At 35.6% G+C, this 21,175-nt stretch overlaps 1 protein-coding gene across 1 annotated transcript in view; it reads left to right on the top strand.

The window, feature by feature from the left end:
- The window catches only part of LOC134669501 (tyrosine-protein kinase CSK), a 63,307-nt gene that overhangs the window by 14,897 nt on the left and 27,235 nt on the right, over nt 1-21,175 (top strand). The window contains exons 3-5 of the mRNA XM_063527090.1: nt 1,894-1,992; nt 4,600-4,677; nt 5,853-5,925. Coding sequence (XP_063383160.1) covers nt 1,894-1,992; nt 4,600-4,677; nt 5,853-5,925 — 250 coding nt within the window. The remainder of the gene's footprint in view (nt 1-1,893; nt 1,993-4,599; nt 4,678-5,852; nt 5,926-21,175) is intronic.

The raw sequence follows: 21,175 nt of genomic DNA on the forward strand, positions 1-21,175 counted from the left end.
ATCAAAACATATTTGTTTCACCCACTGTAACTAAGTACTGGACTGGGGAGGCATTCTAACATTTAATGACATTCTGGTGGTTGTATTACAAGTGTCAATACAAATTAGGGACATTTGTAGAATTTACTCCGGCGACTAAAATTAACCGAGTAGCAAAAATAGGTTCGCGCTGCAATAGTTAGGCAATATTGATCGTCACAGACTAGCCGTCTGCCGCTGCAAATATGCACTGTGACTACACTTTATATTGGATCTAATGTTTGTCTCCATTAACAAAATAAATAAGCAATAAAGAAGACGCTGTGAGAACGCTTTCGTCAATGCTACTACTAAAAACTATAAAGCTGCTTGGAAAAATCTAACGCCTGACTAAAATATTGCAAGCTCCAAGGTCTGTACCGAAATGAACAAGGAAGAGTTGGGTGATCTTGATCTCAATGCAAAACTTGAAGGTGGAGTAAACCTAAAAATAAGAAATTTGCGTGTACAAAGAGCAGTCGTGCACAATTTATTGCCGCCGTATACCTGCATCGCGTCGGTTTTGGCACGCCGCCAAGGTTGTGCGTTGCATTGTATCGTTAAATACCGTTTATATGCGAGTTTTATCTCTAAATATGCAATTCACTTTGTGGAACTATCACATAAAGATAATACAATACAATAAACTTCACGCTTTAGTTCCATTCGTAATGTAGTGGGCAATATTACAGTGAGACTGATAGTCTTCAAAAATCAAGGTATTCAAGACTAGACAACCCAAGCAGGAAGAGGAATAGTTGTGGTTATCTGATTGTCAACACAAGTAAGTACAACCTTGGGTTCTAAGGCCCATAGGGATAAGTATTTCGTCAGCAAATTCATAAGTAGAATGGGTACCTAAAGATTAATTGTATACCAGGATGAGAAAACACCAAAGTCTCGCCCTTTGAAGTAGTACCCAATAAACAGGGTCACCGCGTTGTTAATAAATATTAACTAAGTACTTGCCGCTTATCGCCCGATGTCGGATCGTCGCTTAATCTTGCGTCCCCGATGCGGACGGCATGCGGTTTACTTTTTCTTTAAGCTGTTTGGTATTCACGATCCGTCTTTAAGTAAATGCCTTTGTTTGAAAAGACTTGTCACGATTTTGACGCTACTGTTTAATAGTCCGGAAACAGTTAGGCACTTCGAACACGACATTGTTGGTTGAACAAATCTCAAATTAGGGTTAAACCAAGTTTCGTTTTGCGATCGATTATGTAGTAAATACTATTCGGTTAAAGTCAGATGCAGGCCTAAATCGGTGTGTCAGAAAGAATCATTGTACAGCGCACACACACTTATCCAGTAGGATGAAACTATTCAATCATCATACAATATAAAAATTGGGTGAGATAAAATGGCATGTCCTTTCTATGCCCTATATCCGCAATGACATTTAGTCGGACAATTGAAAGTCGGACGAGTTTCTAGCGTCCTATATCAGTGACCTTCCATGGTGGCGCCACTCGGTACTAGACTACCGAGTTTACAAGTTTTAATTAGCATGGACAGTTAATACTGGGCAATTAATTCTTAAAAGTTAAAATAGACATGGCTCCCCGGTGTCTGATCTGAAATTAAATCAATAATATATGAAAATCTGACGATTGGATATAATATTATAAAAGATCACTTTCTAGTCCATTGTAGTCTCTTAAACGGCACAAGCTCGTCAAGTTTCCATCATAAGAACCGTCAATATAAGTAAAATGGTCTAACAATGCGACGTTCAGAAATTTGTAGACACATAAGAGACACGAGGTGAAAATGCGGCAAGAAAAGTCAAATTTATATTATTCGTACTCTTCACGTCTCTCGCTCATAAAGCAGTGGGTGAGTGCAGGCTGAGCCGGTTGTTCTGTGTTACAGCACGGCGTGGGCCCTTGCGGCTGGTACTCGGCATCGGCGACGCCCGCGCCCACCGCGCCGGCCCGCCTCAAGCGCGCGCAACCCCCGCAGCAGCTGCCGGTCAGTTACATTTTCAACTTTTTCAACCCTCAACGCGAACAGTTTTTGGTTTGACGTATATGGTTTAGGGCGGGTTGCACCAATCGCATCTGACGTGATGTAGAGAATTGTGAAACTTTTCATGCAAACGTAGTTAAAGTTAAAGAAGTGCAACCGGCCCTAAAATTGTGTAGTTTAGTTTAGCTATTTTTTTTTTTCTTGAGTGTGTGTTTTTAAGTTGATAGCTTATTTTAAATAATTACATGAGTACCTACTGTAGACCAAGTCACATTCCGTGTTGCAAGAGATCAAAGATAAACCTAACTTGTATGCCTGCTGCTTTTGACATTTTATGTGATAGTACCTAATCAGACGATAATTTTTGACCAAGCAATGTTAAATAACTAAACATGACCAACATGACGTCGATTACATTGTTGCTGTTGGCTGTACATCCTTTAATAGTGTTTGCTTTGTCAATAACCACAAAGTATTGAATGTTTGTTTGGTCTGGCAATCATAAACACATCTAATTAAATTAACACATCTTGACGTGCGAAACCTTGTCGTTCTCATATTCAGCTTATCCTTGCCAGCTTTAGGAGCATTCCATGAAATTGTCTGCCGTTGTCCCGTACAAACGCGAAGTTTCTGAAGATTTAAAGGTGTAAGAGTTTCCTTTTCTATGACAAATGGTCAAAAATATGCACAGAAAAATAATCGCCTGCTTTAAATGCCGAGAAAAAAGTCGCAACACAGGAAATAAAATACGTTTGTACGGGACAGCCCATGGAATGCTCCTTTAAACCTTTTATTATTTACAATGGTGTTTTCAATTACCTTTTGCTTTTACTAACATTTTGTAAAATGTAACCCTTTCAACGCCTGGAACTGTACAAATGTATTTCATTGAGAAAAGTGCGCAGGCTACAAATGAAAGGGGGAAAGGAAGAATGAAAGCTTGCTTTTTGTTGGTAAATAAATGGCTTTTGGTTGAGTCAGCACTAAAGATATTAGTTACGCAGTACATTAAAAATATTTATTTGTTCAAAATTGTCTGGATAAGCATGATATTCATTTTATCAACAGTTTTTCGTATCGATAATTTTGAACACTTCGCTCGCTTAGCTACTTCAGTTGCTGACCGTTTTTCTATTTCATGCAAAGATGGCCTGTCTGAACTTTAAAATAACCATTTTAATTTAGTGCTAGTCTTGATTTTAAATTTATTCTTGGAAGTTTAGAAATTCTCGTAAGATTTACCTACGATTGATACGGCGGTTTATTGCAGCTATGTTGTCCCGATAAAATAAGTTCTTTATTAGATTTATTATTCTCTCTACCCAAACTGCATAAGCCCTGTTCTCCGGTAGATGATGTACGCTGCGTACTCTAAAGGCCCAAAGATTCGCTACGAAAATAACATTAAACCTTCTTACGAATAACATTGACTAATCTTGATGTAAATAATAATAATCTTCCTGACATAAGTCGCTGTTATAATATCTATATACCTATAACATAATTGATGTATGTTTCCAGGATGTGTTACAAATAGACGGCGTATTTAGTGAACATGTAGTTGCTTTGCACGACTTGTTCGCTTCCAACTTACAAAACTGTTATTGAAGCAATAAATTTAGGCTCCAGACTCGTAAGCTTCCCACGTCTCATTCCGAGTAATCTAACGCACAAACACGGATATATTCTAACTAAAGTACCCACTCTGTTTACTTACTCGCGTACACATCGATTGAAACGAATCAAAGCTCTCAAATATACCTGGTGTTTTTCACTGTGCAAATAATAAGAGGCGAAAAAACCTCTTGCATTATTTAGTTTTTAGTAGCGCTCAGAGTTTCAGCTGGAATATTGACTTTAAAATTTAAAATTGCCTCAATTGGTTACAGTGGAGGCAATTTCGACTTGTTAACACATTGACTGCCGGGAACGTAGTCTCTGTTCGTAGTCGCTTTACCTACTCTACAGAGCGGGAAAACTCTGGGATCGGCTATATGAGCGCTACGAAAACGTTGACAGTGAACGTGTCGCAAAGAAATGACGTGGTGTATTCATGAAAAATTGCAAATTTTAGTGGATTTGCGAAAAGTGGTGTTGTAATGAAAAATTGCAAATTTTAGTGGATTTGCGAAAAGTGGTGTTGTAATGAAAAATTGCAAATTTTAGTGGATTTGCGAGAGCTTTGCGTGTGCGAAGGCAGATTAGCGTGTCAGCTGCTTTCTGCTTGTCATTCTCTTCATCAATAATTTTATGCATATCTAGGTGTTTTATATGTATGTACTTTGTTATTGGCAGTCAAATCGCGTCATAAGCGCCTGGCGAGAATACGCAAGTTTAATGCTTTATTCGACAAGGCGACACATAGGTACGGTCTGTTCGGAAAGAAAATAGTCGTAGAATGTATTGGGCTCCATACATTCCACGACTCTTTCCGAACAGACTCTACGCTAGGTATGATAATATAAATATAACTCATTTAGGTCACTCTACTTAGTCGCTTCAGTTTGGATTGGCTCTGTGTTATTCATGTAACAAGTCTAATATTCTGACTTCCATTTCACACAGCCATTGTATGAACTGTAACGTAACAAAGAATAGTTGTTCCAGTCCGGAGGAGGTGTGACCAGCAATGGCCCGCACGCGCCCGTGTCTCCCACCTCACTGCAGAACCCCGCAGCACACAACGTAAGTACCACCACAGTACACACTGTACAGTCGCCATCAGATATATCGGAGCGGCCAAGGTGGTCACAAATATCTGAACACGCCTCTATTGTCAAAGCGTTAGAGTGCGTGTTCAGATATTGTGAACACCTTGGCCGCTCCGATATATCTGATGGCGACTGTACACAGTACAGTACGCACCACATATTTTATTCCTCCAGATTGTAGATTTCATGCAGTGCCATTTTAGAATTGATCCCTTTATGATTTATGACAGCGGTCGGCAACCAGCGGCCCGCGAACCTCTCACTTGCGGCCCGCGAGCCTCCCTGGCTATTTTGTATGTAATATTGACAAATGATAATGTCTGATAAAGTCATAAATATTAACAAAGTGCGGCCCGCGTCCACTTCGTTAACCGCTATGTGGCCCTTGCCTGCTAAAAGGTTGCCGACCGCTGCTTTATGATATCATGATATGGCTAGGTCAGGTTTGGTTTTATCATGATCTGGCCAACCGATCATTTCATTAAATAATTATCACACCATGATATGATAAATTCTAAAATCTAACATCATATATGGTTAATTTTGAGACATCTATTATTTATGCCGAGTCCTATCTTACATCATTAGCTACATTCGTAAAGCTATCGCTTTTAAGCCTTACTCTAAAACCCTTACCTAATAAACATAAACCGGCTTTAAGCCTAAGTACCCTTAACTGCGACTTGCCTATGTATGTTTACTCGCATGTAGACCCCTTGATACATGGAGCCATAATAAACATGTTACAGATGTGCATAATTATTCCCCATCGTATTTTTACGGAAACGTACGAACGTGTCTTGCTATTTCAGTCAGTCCCGGTACACAAAGAGTACTGAGGTTGACTGAAGCAGCATGATAAATACGAACCTTTCCGAGAAAATACGATGGAAAACAATTATACACTGTAGTGTATAATACATAGTACATACTACAGATGTATCTGTAGGTATGTTTTCAATTGCTCAAGTGTCAAATTACTAAAGTAAAAAAACCTCTTATCTTCTTAGGAATATGTTAAAATGTTATCAACTTTAGGAATTGTGAACTAAAGTCGAAACTCCCTTGTCGCCTTCATTAAGACGTTTGCGACGCCGACGATATACGTATTGGTAAGACAACAATAGTAAATAAAGTATTGTGTTGCAGAATGTGATGCCGTCATCGGTCCGCGCGGCTGGCCCCGCCCCGGGCGCCATGCACGCCTCACAGACCACCGCTGGTAACTACTTGTACCTATTTACTGATTAACCCCCTTATTTATAAACGTTTACGAAAGTTAACAAGCCGATAATAATCGTTTGTCCCTTTCCGACGTATTGGTATGATGGAAACGGACAAACGATTATTATCGGCTTGCTAACTTTAGTAAACATTTAAGAATAAGAGGGTAATAAGACAACAGTATACCACCAGTGTCCCTTGGAAACTACTCTTTTGATAATTCTAATGCCGAATTTACATGTGCGACGAATCGCAAAGCGAATGGCGAATATGTGAACGTAGGGACAACGGACGCCCGCTATTTGCCTTAGTAGAAGAGCCGGCCGCAAATTTTCTAACCGACTTGATACCACGATGAAATACACAATGGGAAACCATAAAAGTGATGCTAAGTCCGAATTCGATAGTCTGCCACGGCGGAACTTGCCGAAAGTACGAAAAAGGGGGCCACTTCCGGTGCGAAAAAAGGGGGCTGATTTAACCCATCTGATACCGAAATAATAGTTATGGCAGCAGTTAGAAATTTACATGTAGACACATAAAAGCGAAGTCTGCCAGTATTTTTTTTGCCGGAAGTGCTTGGCAGACGCTCTCAAAGGTGGCCAGCGGGACCCCTAATTTAACCCATCTGATACCACCATGAAACCAATTCCAGTCGGTAGGTATGAACCCTCATGTCAGGAATATATAAGTCTGCCAAGGCTTTTCCTGCCGAAACACCTTGGCAGACGAGATTATGTAAGCAAGGTCGGCATCGGTTACCCTACACTAACCCATCTGATACCACCATGAAACCAATTCCAGTCGGTAGGTACGAACCCCCATTTTAGGAATATATAAGTCTGCCAAGGTTTTTCCTGCCGAAACACCTTGGCAGACGAGATTATAAACAAGATGACCATCGGTTACCGTACACTAACCCATCTGATACCGCCATGAAACCAATTCCAGTCGGTAGGTATGAACCCTCATTTCAGGAATATATAAGTCTGCCAAGGCTTTTCCTGCCGTAACACCATGGCAGACGAGATTATGTAAGCAAGGTCGGCATCGGTTACCCTACACTAACCCATCTGATACCACCATGAAACCAATTATAGTTGGTAGATATGAACCCCCATTTTAGAAATATATAAGTCTGCCAAGGTTTTTCCTGCCGAAACACCTTGGCAGACGAGATTATAAGCAAGATGACCATCGGTTACCGTACAGTAACCCATCTGATACCACCATGAAACCAATTCTAGTCGGTAGATATGAACCCTCATTTCAGGAATTTATAAGTCTGCCAAGGCCTTTCCTGCCGAAACACCTTGACAGACGAGATTATGTAAGCAGCATCCACATACGAGGGATCCGTATTTTGGGATTATACAGATTACGGACATTATTAATAGCTGTAGGCTTATTTATTACTTTATGCTTATACATATTTGTATATTATTATGTTATTAATAAAATATATTTATAATTTATTAAACCTAAACTTAATACATTGGGAATTCATTACCTGCTTACGGCAGTAGTAGGGATAAGTGGGTCAGTTCTGGCTCACTGAGCCAGGCCAACAGTCCCTCCCCCTTTTTTCCCTTGTTGAGGCCCTGCAACCTTGCCTTGAACCCAAACTAATGTCATTGTAGCTCGAATCTAACCTAATCTATTTTTATTGCTTTTAGAATATTTCAATTATCTACTTTTGCAAAGTTAAAGGTTGAAATCTCTATTTCGCAAAATGGAATTTTAATGTGACTTTAATGTATGTGCAGTCTACTTAGTAATTGGGTTTAAAGATATAAAAACACACATTTATTTCCTATCCTAAGTATCCTATCCTAAGTTTATTCAAATAATATTCTGAACATATATAGTAATTAGACTGGTCATATTTTTCATAAAATCTATTTCGACTGGCAAAGCATATAACTTTTTGGCAACCGGGTTTTTTAACCTAATTAGATCCCGCTGAATCCGAATTTGCCGGTTGCTCGATCGAAATCTTGACCGGAAGTGAGATATTTGACATTAAAGGTCCCTTTTTTTCGTTTTTCGTAAATAACTCTTAAACGGTGGCACATAGCAAAAAATGTTCTATAACATAAGTATTCTGCATAAAATTGCCTACAAGAAAGACTCAGTACAATTTTTCGCTAGGATCAATATTCAAAGAGATTTTAACGCGGGAAATTTAATTATAATCACTTCTAAGGTCCCGTTTTTTAGGTTTTCGTAAATAACTCATAAACGGTGGCCAATATCAAAAAATGTTGTTAGACGTTAATAATCTACACAAAATGTTGAACAAAAAAGATTCAGTATACTTTTCGCAGGGATCAATATTTAAAAAGATAATAAAGAGGGAAAGTTAATTATAATAAATTCTAAGGTTCCTTGTTTTTATTTTTTCGTTAATAATTTGAAAAGTATGACTCATAGCAAAATAAAAACTTATACATAAATAATAAACGTAAAATTTCCTACAAGAAACATGCAGAACACTTTTCGCTAGGATCAATATTTAAAAAGACAAAGCAGCGGGTAAGTTAATTATAATCAATTTTTAAGTCCCTTTTTAGTTTTTTGTAAATAACTCGTAAACGGTGTCCCATAGCGAAATAGGTTTTTAAGAATAAATTATCTACATAAAATTTCCTCCAAAAAACATCTAGAACACTTTTCTCTAGGATCAATATTTCAAGCGATATTAAAGGAAGAAAGTTAATTACAATCAGTTCACAGGTCACTTTTTTTAGTTTTTCGTAAATAACTCGTAAACGGTGGCCCGTTGCAAAACAATATTCTACCTAAAATTGTCCACAAAAAAGGTTCTGTACACTTTTTCGCTACGATCAATATTTAAAGAGATATTAAAGGGGGTAAGTTAATTATAATCAATTTCCAGGTCCCTATTTTTAGGATTTCGCAAATGACTCGTAAAATAAGCCTCATAGCAAAATAAGTTCTTAATGTTCTTGTAAATAAATAATCGATATAAAATTTTCTACGAAAGACATATGGAACGCTTTTCTCTTTTTAGGGTTCCGTACCTCAAAATGAATAAAAACCGGCCAAGCGCGAGTCGGACTCGCCTTGCAAGGGTTCCGTACATTACCCAATTTTTAACAGTGTATTTTATATGTTAAACGCGAGTGAATTGCCTTTAAAAAACCTGTAGGGATCGGTTCAAAAACTAAGTAATGTCCGACTCGCGCTTGACTACATAATTCTAATAGGTTTTTCTGTCATCTATAGATTCTATTCTGTATATATTTTCAAAATTTTAGACCCAGTAGTATCGGAGATAAAGCCCCCTTCCCCAAAATAAAACATTAAAATACAAAAAAATACCCCCCCCCCCCTTTATCTCCGAAACTACTGGGTCTAAATTTTGAAAATAAAATAAAATAAAATAGTTCTTTACCTATATAGACGTAAACCTAAAAATAGGGACCTGGAAATTGATTATAATTAACTTACCCCCTTTAATACCTCTTTAAATATTGATCGTAGCGAAAAAGTGTACAGAACCTTTTTTGTGGACAATTTTATGTTTAATATTTATGTAGAATATTGTTTTGCAACGGGCCACCGTTTACGAGTTATTTACGAAAAACTAAAAAAAAGTGACCTGTGAACTGATTGTAATTAACTTTCTTCCTTTAATATCGCTTGAAATATTGATCCTAGAGAAAAGTGTTCTAGATGTTTTTTGGAGGAAATTTTATGTAGATAATTTATTCTTAAAAACCTATTTCGCTATGGGACACCGTTTACGAGTTATTTACAAAAAACTAAAAAGGGACTTTAAAATTGATTATAATTAACTTACCCGCTGCTTTGTCTTTTTGAATATTGATCCTAGCGAAAAGTGTACTGCATGTTTCTTGTAGGAAATTTTACGTTTATTATTTATGTATAAGATTTTTTTTTCTATGAGTCATACTTTTCAAATTATTTACGAAAAAATAAAAACAAGGAACCTTAGAATTTAGTATAATTAACTTTCCCTCTTTATTATCTTTTTAAATATTGATCCCTGCAAAAAGTGTACTGAATCTTTTTTGTTCAAAATTTTGTGTAGATTATTATTGTCTAACAACATTTTTTGATATTGGCCACCGTTTATGAGTTATTTACGAAAACCTAAAAAACTGGACCTTAGAAGTGATTATAATTAAATTTCCCGCGTTAAAATCTCTTTTAATATTGATCCTAGCGAAAAATTGTACTGAATCTTTCTTGTAGGCAATTTTATGCATATTACTTATGTAATAGAACATTTTTTGCTATACACCACCGTTTAAGAGTTATTTACGAAAAACGAAAAAAACGGACCTTTAATGTCAAATATCTCACTTCCGGTCAAGATTTCGATCGAGCAACCGGATCGGATTCAGCGGGGTCTAATTAGGTTAAAAAACCCGGTTTCCAAAAAGTAATATGATTTGCCAGTCGCATCAAGAAGGAGAGCGATTTTGAATTTTTTTGTCTAGTCTAAATATCATTACTTATTCTGTGTACAGTGGAGAAAACGAATGAAATTATGCAATTTGATTTTGCTATTTTTAAATAAAGAGTAACTAAACAGTATTTTCCACAGTTGTTGGTAATGATACCATCTCTTACAATTTCTCTTCATGAACATTTTATGATACCTAACCTTCCAGTTTTCGCCCGAATTGATCAAAAAATTCACCAACTCCATTTACACCAACCAAATAGAAAACGGGTCCGTGTCCGAATTCGTGATCTCGAGTCCGGGTCCGCGTCCGGGTCCAGGTTCAGGTAGAAGTCGAATTCAAAATCTTGCTTGTTTTGCCAGTGGGGTAACTTGCTTAACAATCAATTAGAAAAAGACAAGTCGTCGAGGAGTTCCGTTCTGATCACCATCAGCAATACCACTTCATCAAATGCCACTGTTCTTAATGTAAATCCTTGTTTGCCTGATGAAAATACAAGAGTCACTATACAATGCCATTAAGATTTGTAGAGTTCCCTCGATTCCTTATGGATCCCATCATCAGAACTTGAGCTTCACGAAAATATGACTTAAAAATCTAACGTGCTTAACAAACATAACGAAGACACATCCCCAAACATGAGCTATGCGTCGTTGAAGAGTTCCATTCTGATCATCATCAGCAGTTTCACTTCATCAAATGTCACAATTCTGAATGTAAATGCTTGGTTTGTTTAAAATACACCAGTATCACTATATGTTAGGGTGGTTCAAAAAACATTTTTTTTTCCTAAGGGGCCCCCCTTATTTTGTTATACTTATTATGTTGATAAATTGAGATTATAGTTGAGATAAATTAAGAAACTTGGTGTAAAAGTTTCTTAATTTATCTCAACTTTACTTCGTTTTTTTTAGCATTAGAAATTAGGTAAACAATCTTGATGTGTCGTCTGCTTTCATAAGTAATAGTTTTTGAATTTTGAAAAGCGTTTTTCAATTAAAAGACATGCTAAGATCGCTTACCTTCTTGCAAGTTCTTTCTAATGCTAAAAAAACGAACTATACAATGGGTAGGACATCAATTTTAAATGAGTTTGTATGAGTACCTCATTTTCTAAAATGAGGTGTTACAATGTCTTACTTCAAATGAGGTGAGGTACTAGCATATTTTCAGCGTCGACTATTCTATTAATCCAACGGGCCAATGGTGACAAAAATATTTAATAAATATACATATTAATGTATTCATCACTTCCTTTGTAAATTAATAAATAATAATAATTAAGGAGTGCAATTCTGGAGGTAGAAGGTAAGAATAGAACTTATAGGAGAAAGATCCCACATAGTAACTTAATTTGCTGCTTTTATGAAACTTTTTCTAATTTAGCTCTTTAGATTGTTAGATTGTTTTGTCCTCCTCCTTGCTACTTGATATAGTTTTAAGTATAATAATCACTAGCGAGAGCGACCCGTTCCGGCTTCGCACGGGTTAACAAATTATACATACACCTAAACCTTCCTGAAGAATCACTCTATTGATAGGTGAAAACCGCATGAAAATCCGTCCAATCGTTTTTGAGTTTATCGCGAACGTACAAACAAACACACATACAGACAGACGCGGCGGGGGACTTTGTTTCATAATATGTAGTGATATATTTCATAACCATAAAACTACCACATTTTTAACAAACTAAGGAGAACAAATTCAATATTTTCACAAGTCATTATTATATAGAAGTGACTAACTTACCACTTCAGATAATTTAACAGTAATATCATCAATATGATATTAAACAAAGCACCATTCGCTCCGGCCGCCGCCGGCTACATTTACATTTCATTTTTTCATGCAAAAGGCACCAAGGAAGATCCGCGGGTAAATTTAATGGCGAAAACGATGTCCATATTTTGTTATTTTGGTATAATTATAAGAATTATCACTAGGTATTAGGTATTAGAGAACTAAAATTAGCTACAGCGACGTACGAACGAACAAAATAAATAAAAATATGTCACAATCATAATTTGTCAGTCCGAAGTCGTTTACAAATAATGTTAATAAAAAGTATTGCAAATTCAAATCGTTATAATTTACATCTACATGTTTATTTTACCTATGCAAATTATACTTACTTTTTATTTAATAAACTTGAAACTTATTGAAATGATCATATATTGTGTACGCTACAGTATTATATTTCAATAATATTTTAGTCACTAAAGGATTACTGTTTATAAGCAAGCTTCGTAAATGCCTGTCTGGTATACAGAGTGCGTACCGCGATCCATGTTCGTCATGTTGCCTCCCTGTCACACTTACGTACAAATTTACAAGTGCAACAGAGAAGCAACACGACGAACTTCCTTTTGGTGACTGATTTCTCGCGCCATTTTGACAAGTAAGTTAGGATCAAAAAGGCTTAAGATGTATGAAAGCTTGCAGCGCTTACGCTTGTTGTCTTTCGTGTTTAATTTTTAACGTATTTTCGGTGGTGACGCGAGGCGATATTGAAGTACGGCGCGTGTCTGTCTTACTCCCTCTTTGGGTATTTCTAATTCATTGTTTCATTTTGAAAGGATTTTTGAGGTGTTGACGTCACAGCGAGGCAGTGAATGGTACAAACTCAACGCATTTCTCGGTGGACCTTTTGTCGTTGCAATAAGGTTTGTAGTTCGGCAGTTGACAGTGTGGGCCATTACTCGTTTCTTCATTTGAGACATTTTGAATTTTGTATGTCGGCGAGCAGGCGAGCACCTAGCGCCTCGTGCCATCCAGGGACTCTTTTGCAAGTTGTGAGGAGCGTTGAGTTGTTGAGGTTCGCGAGTGAATTTGAAAGGATAAGAGTTTTTTTGAAATTTGAAGTGTGTGAATGATTTGTGTGGCAAAAGGTGTTTGTGATGCGCGCGAGTAAATGAGTAAAATGAATAGAGGAGTGAAGTAAGACATTTTTGCGGTATGAAGTACTGCGACAAATTAACAAAATGAGTGGTACAAATGAGGTGCCTCGCGAGTGAGCGACTCAACACTAATTTCAACGTGGTTAAGCACCACCTTGTATAGTATACAAGGTGGTGCTTAACCACGTTGAAATTTTGTATGTTGTTTGAAACCCAACAATAAGAGTAATTATGATTCAGAATTTTATTTAAAATATCTGGTTTCACACTATTTGCACATGTGATGTATAAGTTTTGAAGTAGAAAAACATTTTCTTTCAAAATAATATCTTTTAAATCACACTTTCAAATAATGTGAAAACTACTACTTACATAAAAATCAAAAAAAAAGTAACTTATTTATTTTTTTGATTTCATACAATTTTAAAAATTTCAAAGTGTTTGAGCACCCCCTTGTAGTTAAGATTGCAAGATGCTTGGCGTATTTTGTCAACATAATAAGTGTAACAAAATGAGGGGGTGCCGCTTCTTCTAGCTAGAGTTTGAATTTTTCCCATACAAACGTGAACCACCCTTACAAGATTTGAAGAGTGCCCTCGATTCCTCATAAATCTCACCATCAGAACTGGGTTTTGACAAAGACGGAACCAATCTGTATGTATATACTTACAAGTTACAACTCAACTAAAAAAATATTTTTCAATATCGATCCCAAAATGACGGAGATATCAAACATTAAAAAACCGAATTAATATCTCCTTTTTAGGGTTCCGTAGCCAAATGGCAAAAAACGGAACCCTTATAGATTTGTCATGTCTGTCTGTCTGTCCGTCCGTATGTCACAGCCACTTTTTTCCGAAACTATAAGAACTGTTGAAACTTGGTAAGTAGATGTATTCTGTGAACCGCATTAAGATTTAAACACAAAAATAGAAAAAAAAAACAATAAATTTTGGGGGTCCCCCATACTTAGAACTGAAACTTAAAATGTCTTTTTCATTAAACCCATACGTGTGAGGTATCTATGGATAGGTCTTCAAAAATGATACAATACAATACAATACTTTTTATTGCACGCCTCACATACACTTAGTTTACAATAAATGGACAATAACATAAAAAAAGACAATAGAGGTAACAACAGGCGGTCTTATCGCTTATGATATTGAGGTTTCTAATATCATTTATTTCTAAACTGAATAGTTTGCGCGAGAGACACTTCCAAAGTGGTAAAATGTGTGCACCCTCTCCCCCTTTAACTTCTAAAATAAATTTAACTTCGCACTGAATGATGACATCGTACGGGGCTTAAAGCCCCCGTAACGCAGTGAACTTGTTAAAGTCACATTAAAATTCCATTTTTCGAAATAGAGATTTCAACATTTAACTTTGCAAAAGTAGATAATTGAAATATTCTAAAAGCAATAAAAATAAATTAGGGTAGATTCGAGCTACAATGACATTAGTTTGGGTTCAAGGCAAGGTTGCAGGGCCTCAACAAGGGAAAAAAGGGGGAGGGACTGTTGGCCTGGCTCAGTGAGCCAGAACTCACCCACTTATTCCTACTACTGCCGTAAGCAGGTAATGAATTCCCAATGTATTAAGTTTAGGTTTAATAAATTATATTTTTTTTTTTCTATTTTTGTGTTTAAATCTTAATGCGGTTCACAGAATACATCTACTTACCAAGTTTCAACAGTTCTTATAGTTTCGGAAAAAAGTGGCTGTGACATACGGACGGACAGACAGACAGACATGACAAATCTATAAGGGTTCCGTTTTTTGCCATTTGGCTACGGAACCCTAAAAAGGAGATATTAATTCGGTTTTTTAATGTTTGATATCTCCGTCATTTTGGGATCGATATTGAAAAATATTTTTTTAGTTGAGTTGTAACTTGTAAGTATATACATACAGATTGGTTCCGTCTTTGTCAAAACCCAGTTCTGATGGTGAGATTTATGAGGAATCGAGGGCACTCTTCAAATCTTGTAAGGGTGGTTCACGTTTGTATGGGAAAAATTCAAACTCTAGCTAGAAGAAGCGGCACCCCCTCATTTTGTTACACTTATTATGTTGACAAAATACGCCAAGCATCTTGCAATCTTAACTACAAGGGGGTGCTCAAACACTTTGAAATTTTTAAAATTGTATGAAATCAAAAAAATAAATAAGTTACTTTTTTTTTATTTTTATGTAAGTAGTAGTTTTCACATTATTTGAAAGTGTGATTTAAAAGATATTATTTTGAAAGAAAATGTTTTTCTACTTCAAAACTTATACATCACATGTGCAAATAGTGTGAAACCAGATATTTTAAATAAAATTCTGAATCATAATTACTCTTATTGTTGGGTTTCAAACAACATACAAAATTTCAACGTGGTTAAGCACCACCTTGTATACTATACAAGGTGGTGCTTAACCACGTTGAAATTAGTGTTGAGTCGCTCACTCGCGAGGCACCTCATTTGTACCACTCATTTTGTTAATTTGTCGCAGTACTTCATACCGCAAAAATGTCTTACTTCACTCCTCTATTCATTTTACTCATTTACTCGCGCGCATCACAAACACCTTTTGCCACACAAATCATTCACACACTTCAAATTTCAAAAAAACTCTTATCCTTTCAAATTCACTCGCGAACCTCAACAACTCAACGCTCCTCACAACTTGCAAAAGAGTCCCTGGATGGCACGAGGCGCTAGGTGCTCGCCTGCTCGCCGACATACAAAATTCAAAATGTCTCAAATGAAGAAACGAGTAATGGCCCACACTGTCAACTGCCGAACTACAAACCTTATTGCAACGACAAAAGGTCCACCGAGAAATGCGTTGAGTTTGTACCATTCACTGCCTCGCTGTGACGTCAACACCTCAAAAATCCTTTCAAAATGAAACAATGAATTAGAAATACCCAAAGAGGGAGTAAGACAGACACGCGCCGTACTTCAATATCGCCTCGCGTCACCACCGAAAATACGTTAAAAATTAAACACGAAAGACAACAAGCGTAAGCGCTGCAAGCTTTCATACATCTTAAGCCTTTTTGATCCTAACTTACTTGTCAAAATGGCGCGAGAAATCAGTCACCAAAAGGAAGTTCGTCGTGTTGCTTCTCTGTTGCACTTGTAAATTTGTACGTAAGTGTGACAGGGAGGCAACATGACGAACATGGATCGCGGTACGCACTCTGTATACCAGACAGGCATTTACGAAGCTTGCTTATAAACAGTAATCCTTTAGTGACTAAAATATTATTGAAATATAATACTGTAGCGTACACAATATATGATCATTTCAATAAGTTTCAAGTTTATTAAATAAAAAGTAAGTATAATTTGCATAGGTAAAATAAACATGTAGATGTAAATTATAACGATTTGAATTTGCAATACTTTTTATTAACATTATTTGTAAACGACTTCGGACTGACAAATTATGATTGTGACATATTTTTATTTATTTTGTTCGTTCGTACGTCGCTGTAGCTAATTTTAGTTCTCTAATACCTAATACCTAGTGATAATTCTTATAATTATACCAAAATAACAAAATATGGACATCGTTTTCGCCATTAAATTTACCCGCGGATCTTCCTTGGTGCCTTTTGCATGAAAAAATGAAATGTAAATGTAGCCGGCGGCGGCCGGAGCGAATGGTGCTTTGTTTAATATCATATTGATGATATTACTGTTAAATTATCTGAAGTGGTAAGTTAGTCACTTCTATATAATAATGACTTGTGAAAATATTGAATTTGTTCTCCTTAGTTTGTTAAAAATGTGGTAGTTTTATGGTTATGAAATATATCACTACATATTATGAAACAAAGTCCCCCGCCGCGTCTGTCTGTATGTGTGTTTGTTTGTACGTTCGCGATAAACTCAAAAACGATTGGACGGATTTTCATGCGGTTTTCACCTATCAATAGAGTGATTCTTCAGGAAGGTTTAGGTGTATGTATAATTTGTTAACCCGTGCGAAGCCGGAACGGGTCGCTCTCGCTAGTGATTATTATACTTAAAACTATATCAAGTAGCAAGGAGGAGGACAAAACAATCTAACAATCTAAAGAGCTAAATTAGAAAAAGTTTCATAAAAGCAGCAAATTAAGTTACTATGTGGGATCTTTCTCCTATAAGTTCTATTCTTACCTTCTACCTCCAGAATTGCACTCCTTAATTATTATTATTTATTAATTTACAAAGGAAGTGATGAATACATTAATATGTATATTTATTAAATATTTTTGTCACCATTGGCCCGTTGGATTAATAGAATAGTCGACGCTGAAAATATGCTAGTACCTCACCTCATTTGAAGTAAGACATTGTAACACCTCATTTTAGAAAATGAGGTACTCATACAAACTCATTTAAAATTGATGTCCTACCCATTGTATAGTTCGTTTTTTTAGCATTAGAAAGAACTTGCAAGAAGGTAAGCGATCTTAGCATGTCTTTTAATTGAAAAACGCTTTTCAAAATTCAAAAACTATTACTTATGAAAGCAGACGACACATCAAGATTGTTTACCTAATTTCTAATGCTAAAAAAAACGAAGTAAAGTTGAGATAAATTAAGAAACTTTTACACCAAGTTTCTTAATTTATCTCAACTATAATCTCAATTTATCAACATAATAAGTATAACAAAATAAGGGGGGCCCCTTAGGAAAAAAAAATGTTTTTTGAACCACCCTAACATATAGTGATACTGGTGTATTTTAAACAAACCAAGCATTTACATTCAGAATTGTGACATTTGATGAAGTGAAACTGCTGATGATGATCAGAATGGAACTCTTCAACGACGCATAGCTCATGTTTGGGGATGTGTCTTCGTTATGTTTGTTAAGCACGTTAGATTTTTAAGTCATATTTTCGTGAAGCTCAAGTTCTGATGATGGGATCCATAAGGAATCGAGGGAACTCTACAAATCTTAATGGCATTGTATAGTGACTCTTGTATTTTCATCAGGCAAACAAGGATTTACATTAAGAACAGTGGCATTTGATGAAGTGGTATTGCTGATGGTGATCAGAACGGAACTCCTCGACGACTTGTCTTTTTCTAATTGATTGTTAAGCAAGTTACCCCACTGGCAAAACAAGCAAGATTTTGAATTCGACTTCTACCTGAACCTGGACCCGGACGCGGACCCGGACTCGAGATCACGAATTCGGACACGGACCCGTTTTCTATTTGGTTGGTGTAAATGGAGTTGGTGAATTTTTTGATCAATTCGGGCGAAAACTGGAAGGTTAGGTATCATAAAATGTTCATGAAGAGAAATTGTAAGAGATGGTATCATTACCAACAACTGTGGAAAATACTGTTTAGTTACTCTTTATTTAAAAATAGCAAAATCAAATTGCATAATTTCATTCGTTTTCTCCACTGTACACAGAATAAGTAATGATATTTAGACTAGACAAAAAAATTCAAAATCGCTATCCTTCTTGATGCGACTGGCAAATCATATTACTTTTTGGAAACCGGGTTTTTTAACCTAATTAGACCCCGCTGAATCCGATCCGGTTGCTCGATCGAAATCTTGACCGGAAGTGAGATATTTGACATTAAAGGTCCGTTTTTTTCGTTTTTCGTAAATAACTCTTAAACGGTGGTGTATAGCAAAAAATGTTCTATTACATAAGTAATATGCATAAAATTGCCTACAAGAAAGATTCAGTACAATTTTTCGCTAGGATCAATATTAAAAGAGATTTTAACGCGGGAAATTTAATTATAATCACTTCTAAGGTCCAGTTTTTTAGGTTTTCGTAAATAACTCATAAACGGTGGCCAATATCAAAAAATGTTGTTAGACAATAATAATCTACACAAAATTTTGAACAAAAAAGATTCAGTACACTTTTTGCAGGGATCAATATTTAAAAAGATAATAAAGAGGGAAAGTTAATTATACTAAATTCTAAGGTTCCTTGTTTTTATTTTTTCGTAAATAATTTGAAAAGTATGACTCATAGAAAAAAAAATCTTATACATAAATAATAAACGTAAAATTTCCTACAAGAAACATGCAGTACACTTTTCGCTAGGATCAATATTCAAAAAGACAAAGCAGCGGGTAAGTTAATTATAATCAATTTTAAAGTCCCTTTTTAGTTTTTTGTAAATAACTCGTAAACGGTGTCCCATAGCGAAATAGGTTTTTAAGAATAAATTATCTACATAAAATTTCCTCCAAAAAACATCTAGAACACTTTTCTCTAGGATCAATATTTCAAGCGATATTAAAGGAAGAAAGTTAATTACAATCAGTTCACAGGTCACTTTTTTTTAGTTTTTCGTAAATAACTCGTAAACGGTGGCCCGTTGCAAAACAATATTCTACATAAATATTAAACATAAAATTGTCCACAAAAAAGGTTCTGTACACTTTTTCGCTACGATCAATATTTAAAGAGGTATTAAAGGGGGTAAGTTAATTATAATCAATTTCCAGGTCCCTATTTTTAGGTTTACGTCTATATAGGTAAAGAACTATTTTATTTTATTTTATTTTCAAAATTTAGACCCAGTAGTTTCGGAGATAAAGGGGGGGGGGGGTATTTTTTTGTATTTTAATGTTTTATTTTGGGGAAGGGGGCTTTATCTCCGATACTACTGGGTCTAAAATTTTGAAAATATATACAGAATAGAATCTATAGATGACAGAAAAACCTATTAGAATTATGTAGTCAAGCGCGAGTCGGACATTACTTAGTTTTTGAACCGATCCCTACAGGTTTTTTAAAGGCAATTCACTCGCGTTTAACATATAAAATACACTGTTAAAAATTGGGTAATGTACGGAACCCTTGCAAGGCGAGTCCGACTCGCGCTTGGCCGGTTTTTATTCATTTTGAGGTACGGAACCCTAAAAAGAGAAAAGCGTTCCATATGTCTTTCGTAGAAAATTTTATATCGATTATTTATTTACAAGAACATTAAGAACTTATTTTGCTATGAGGCTTATTTTACGAGTCATTTGCGAAATCCTAAAAATAGGGACCTGGAAATTGATTATAATTAACTTACCCCCTTTAATATCTCTTTAAATATTGATCGTAGCGAAAAAGTGTACAGAACCTTTTTTGTGGACAATTTTAGGTAGAATATTGTTTTGCAACGGGCCACCGTTTACGAGTTATTTACGAAAAACTAAAAAAAGTGACCTGTGAACTGATTGTAATTAACTTTCTTCCTTTAATATCGCTTGAAATATTGATCCTAGAGAAAAGTGTTCTAGATGTTTTTTGGAGGAAATTTTATGTAGATAATTTATTCTTAAAAACCTATTTCGCTATGGGACACCGTTTACGAGTTATTTACAAAAAACTAAAAAGGGACTTAAAAATTGATTATAATTAACTTACCCGCTGCTTTGTCTTTTTAAATATTGATCCTAGCGAAAAGTGTTCTGCATGTTTCTTGTAGGAAATTTTACGTTTATTATTTATGTATAAGTTTTTATTTTGCTATGAGTCATACTTTTCAAATTATTAACGAAAAAATAAAAACAAGGAACCTTAGAATTTATTATAATTAACTTTCCCTCTTTATTATCTTTTTAAATATTGATCCCTGCGAAAAGTATACTGAATCTTTTTTGTTCAACATTTTGTGTAGATTATTAACGTCTAACAACATTTTTTGATATTGGCCACCGTTTATGAGTTATTTACGAAAACCTAAAAAACGGGACCTTAGAAGTGATTATAATTAAATTTCCCGCGTTAAAATCTCTTTGAATATTGATCCTAGCGAAAAATTGTACTGAGTCTTTCTTGTAGGCAATTTTATGCAGAATACTTATGTTATAGAACATTTTTTGCTATGTGCCACCGTTTAAGAGTTATTTACGAAAAACGAAAAAA

This window comes from Cydia fagiglandana, chromosome 12 (genome assembly GCF_963556715.1).
Source record: "Cydia fagiglandana chromosome 12, ilCydFagi1.1, whole genome shotgun sequence".
Taxonomy (NCBI): domain Eukaryota; kingdom Metazoa; phylum Arthropoda; class Insecta; order Lepidoptera; family Tortricidae; genus Cydia; species Cydia fagiglandana.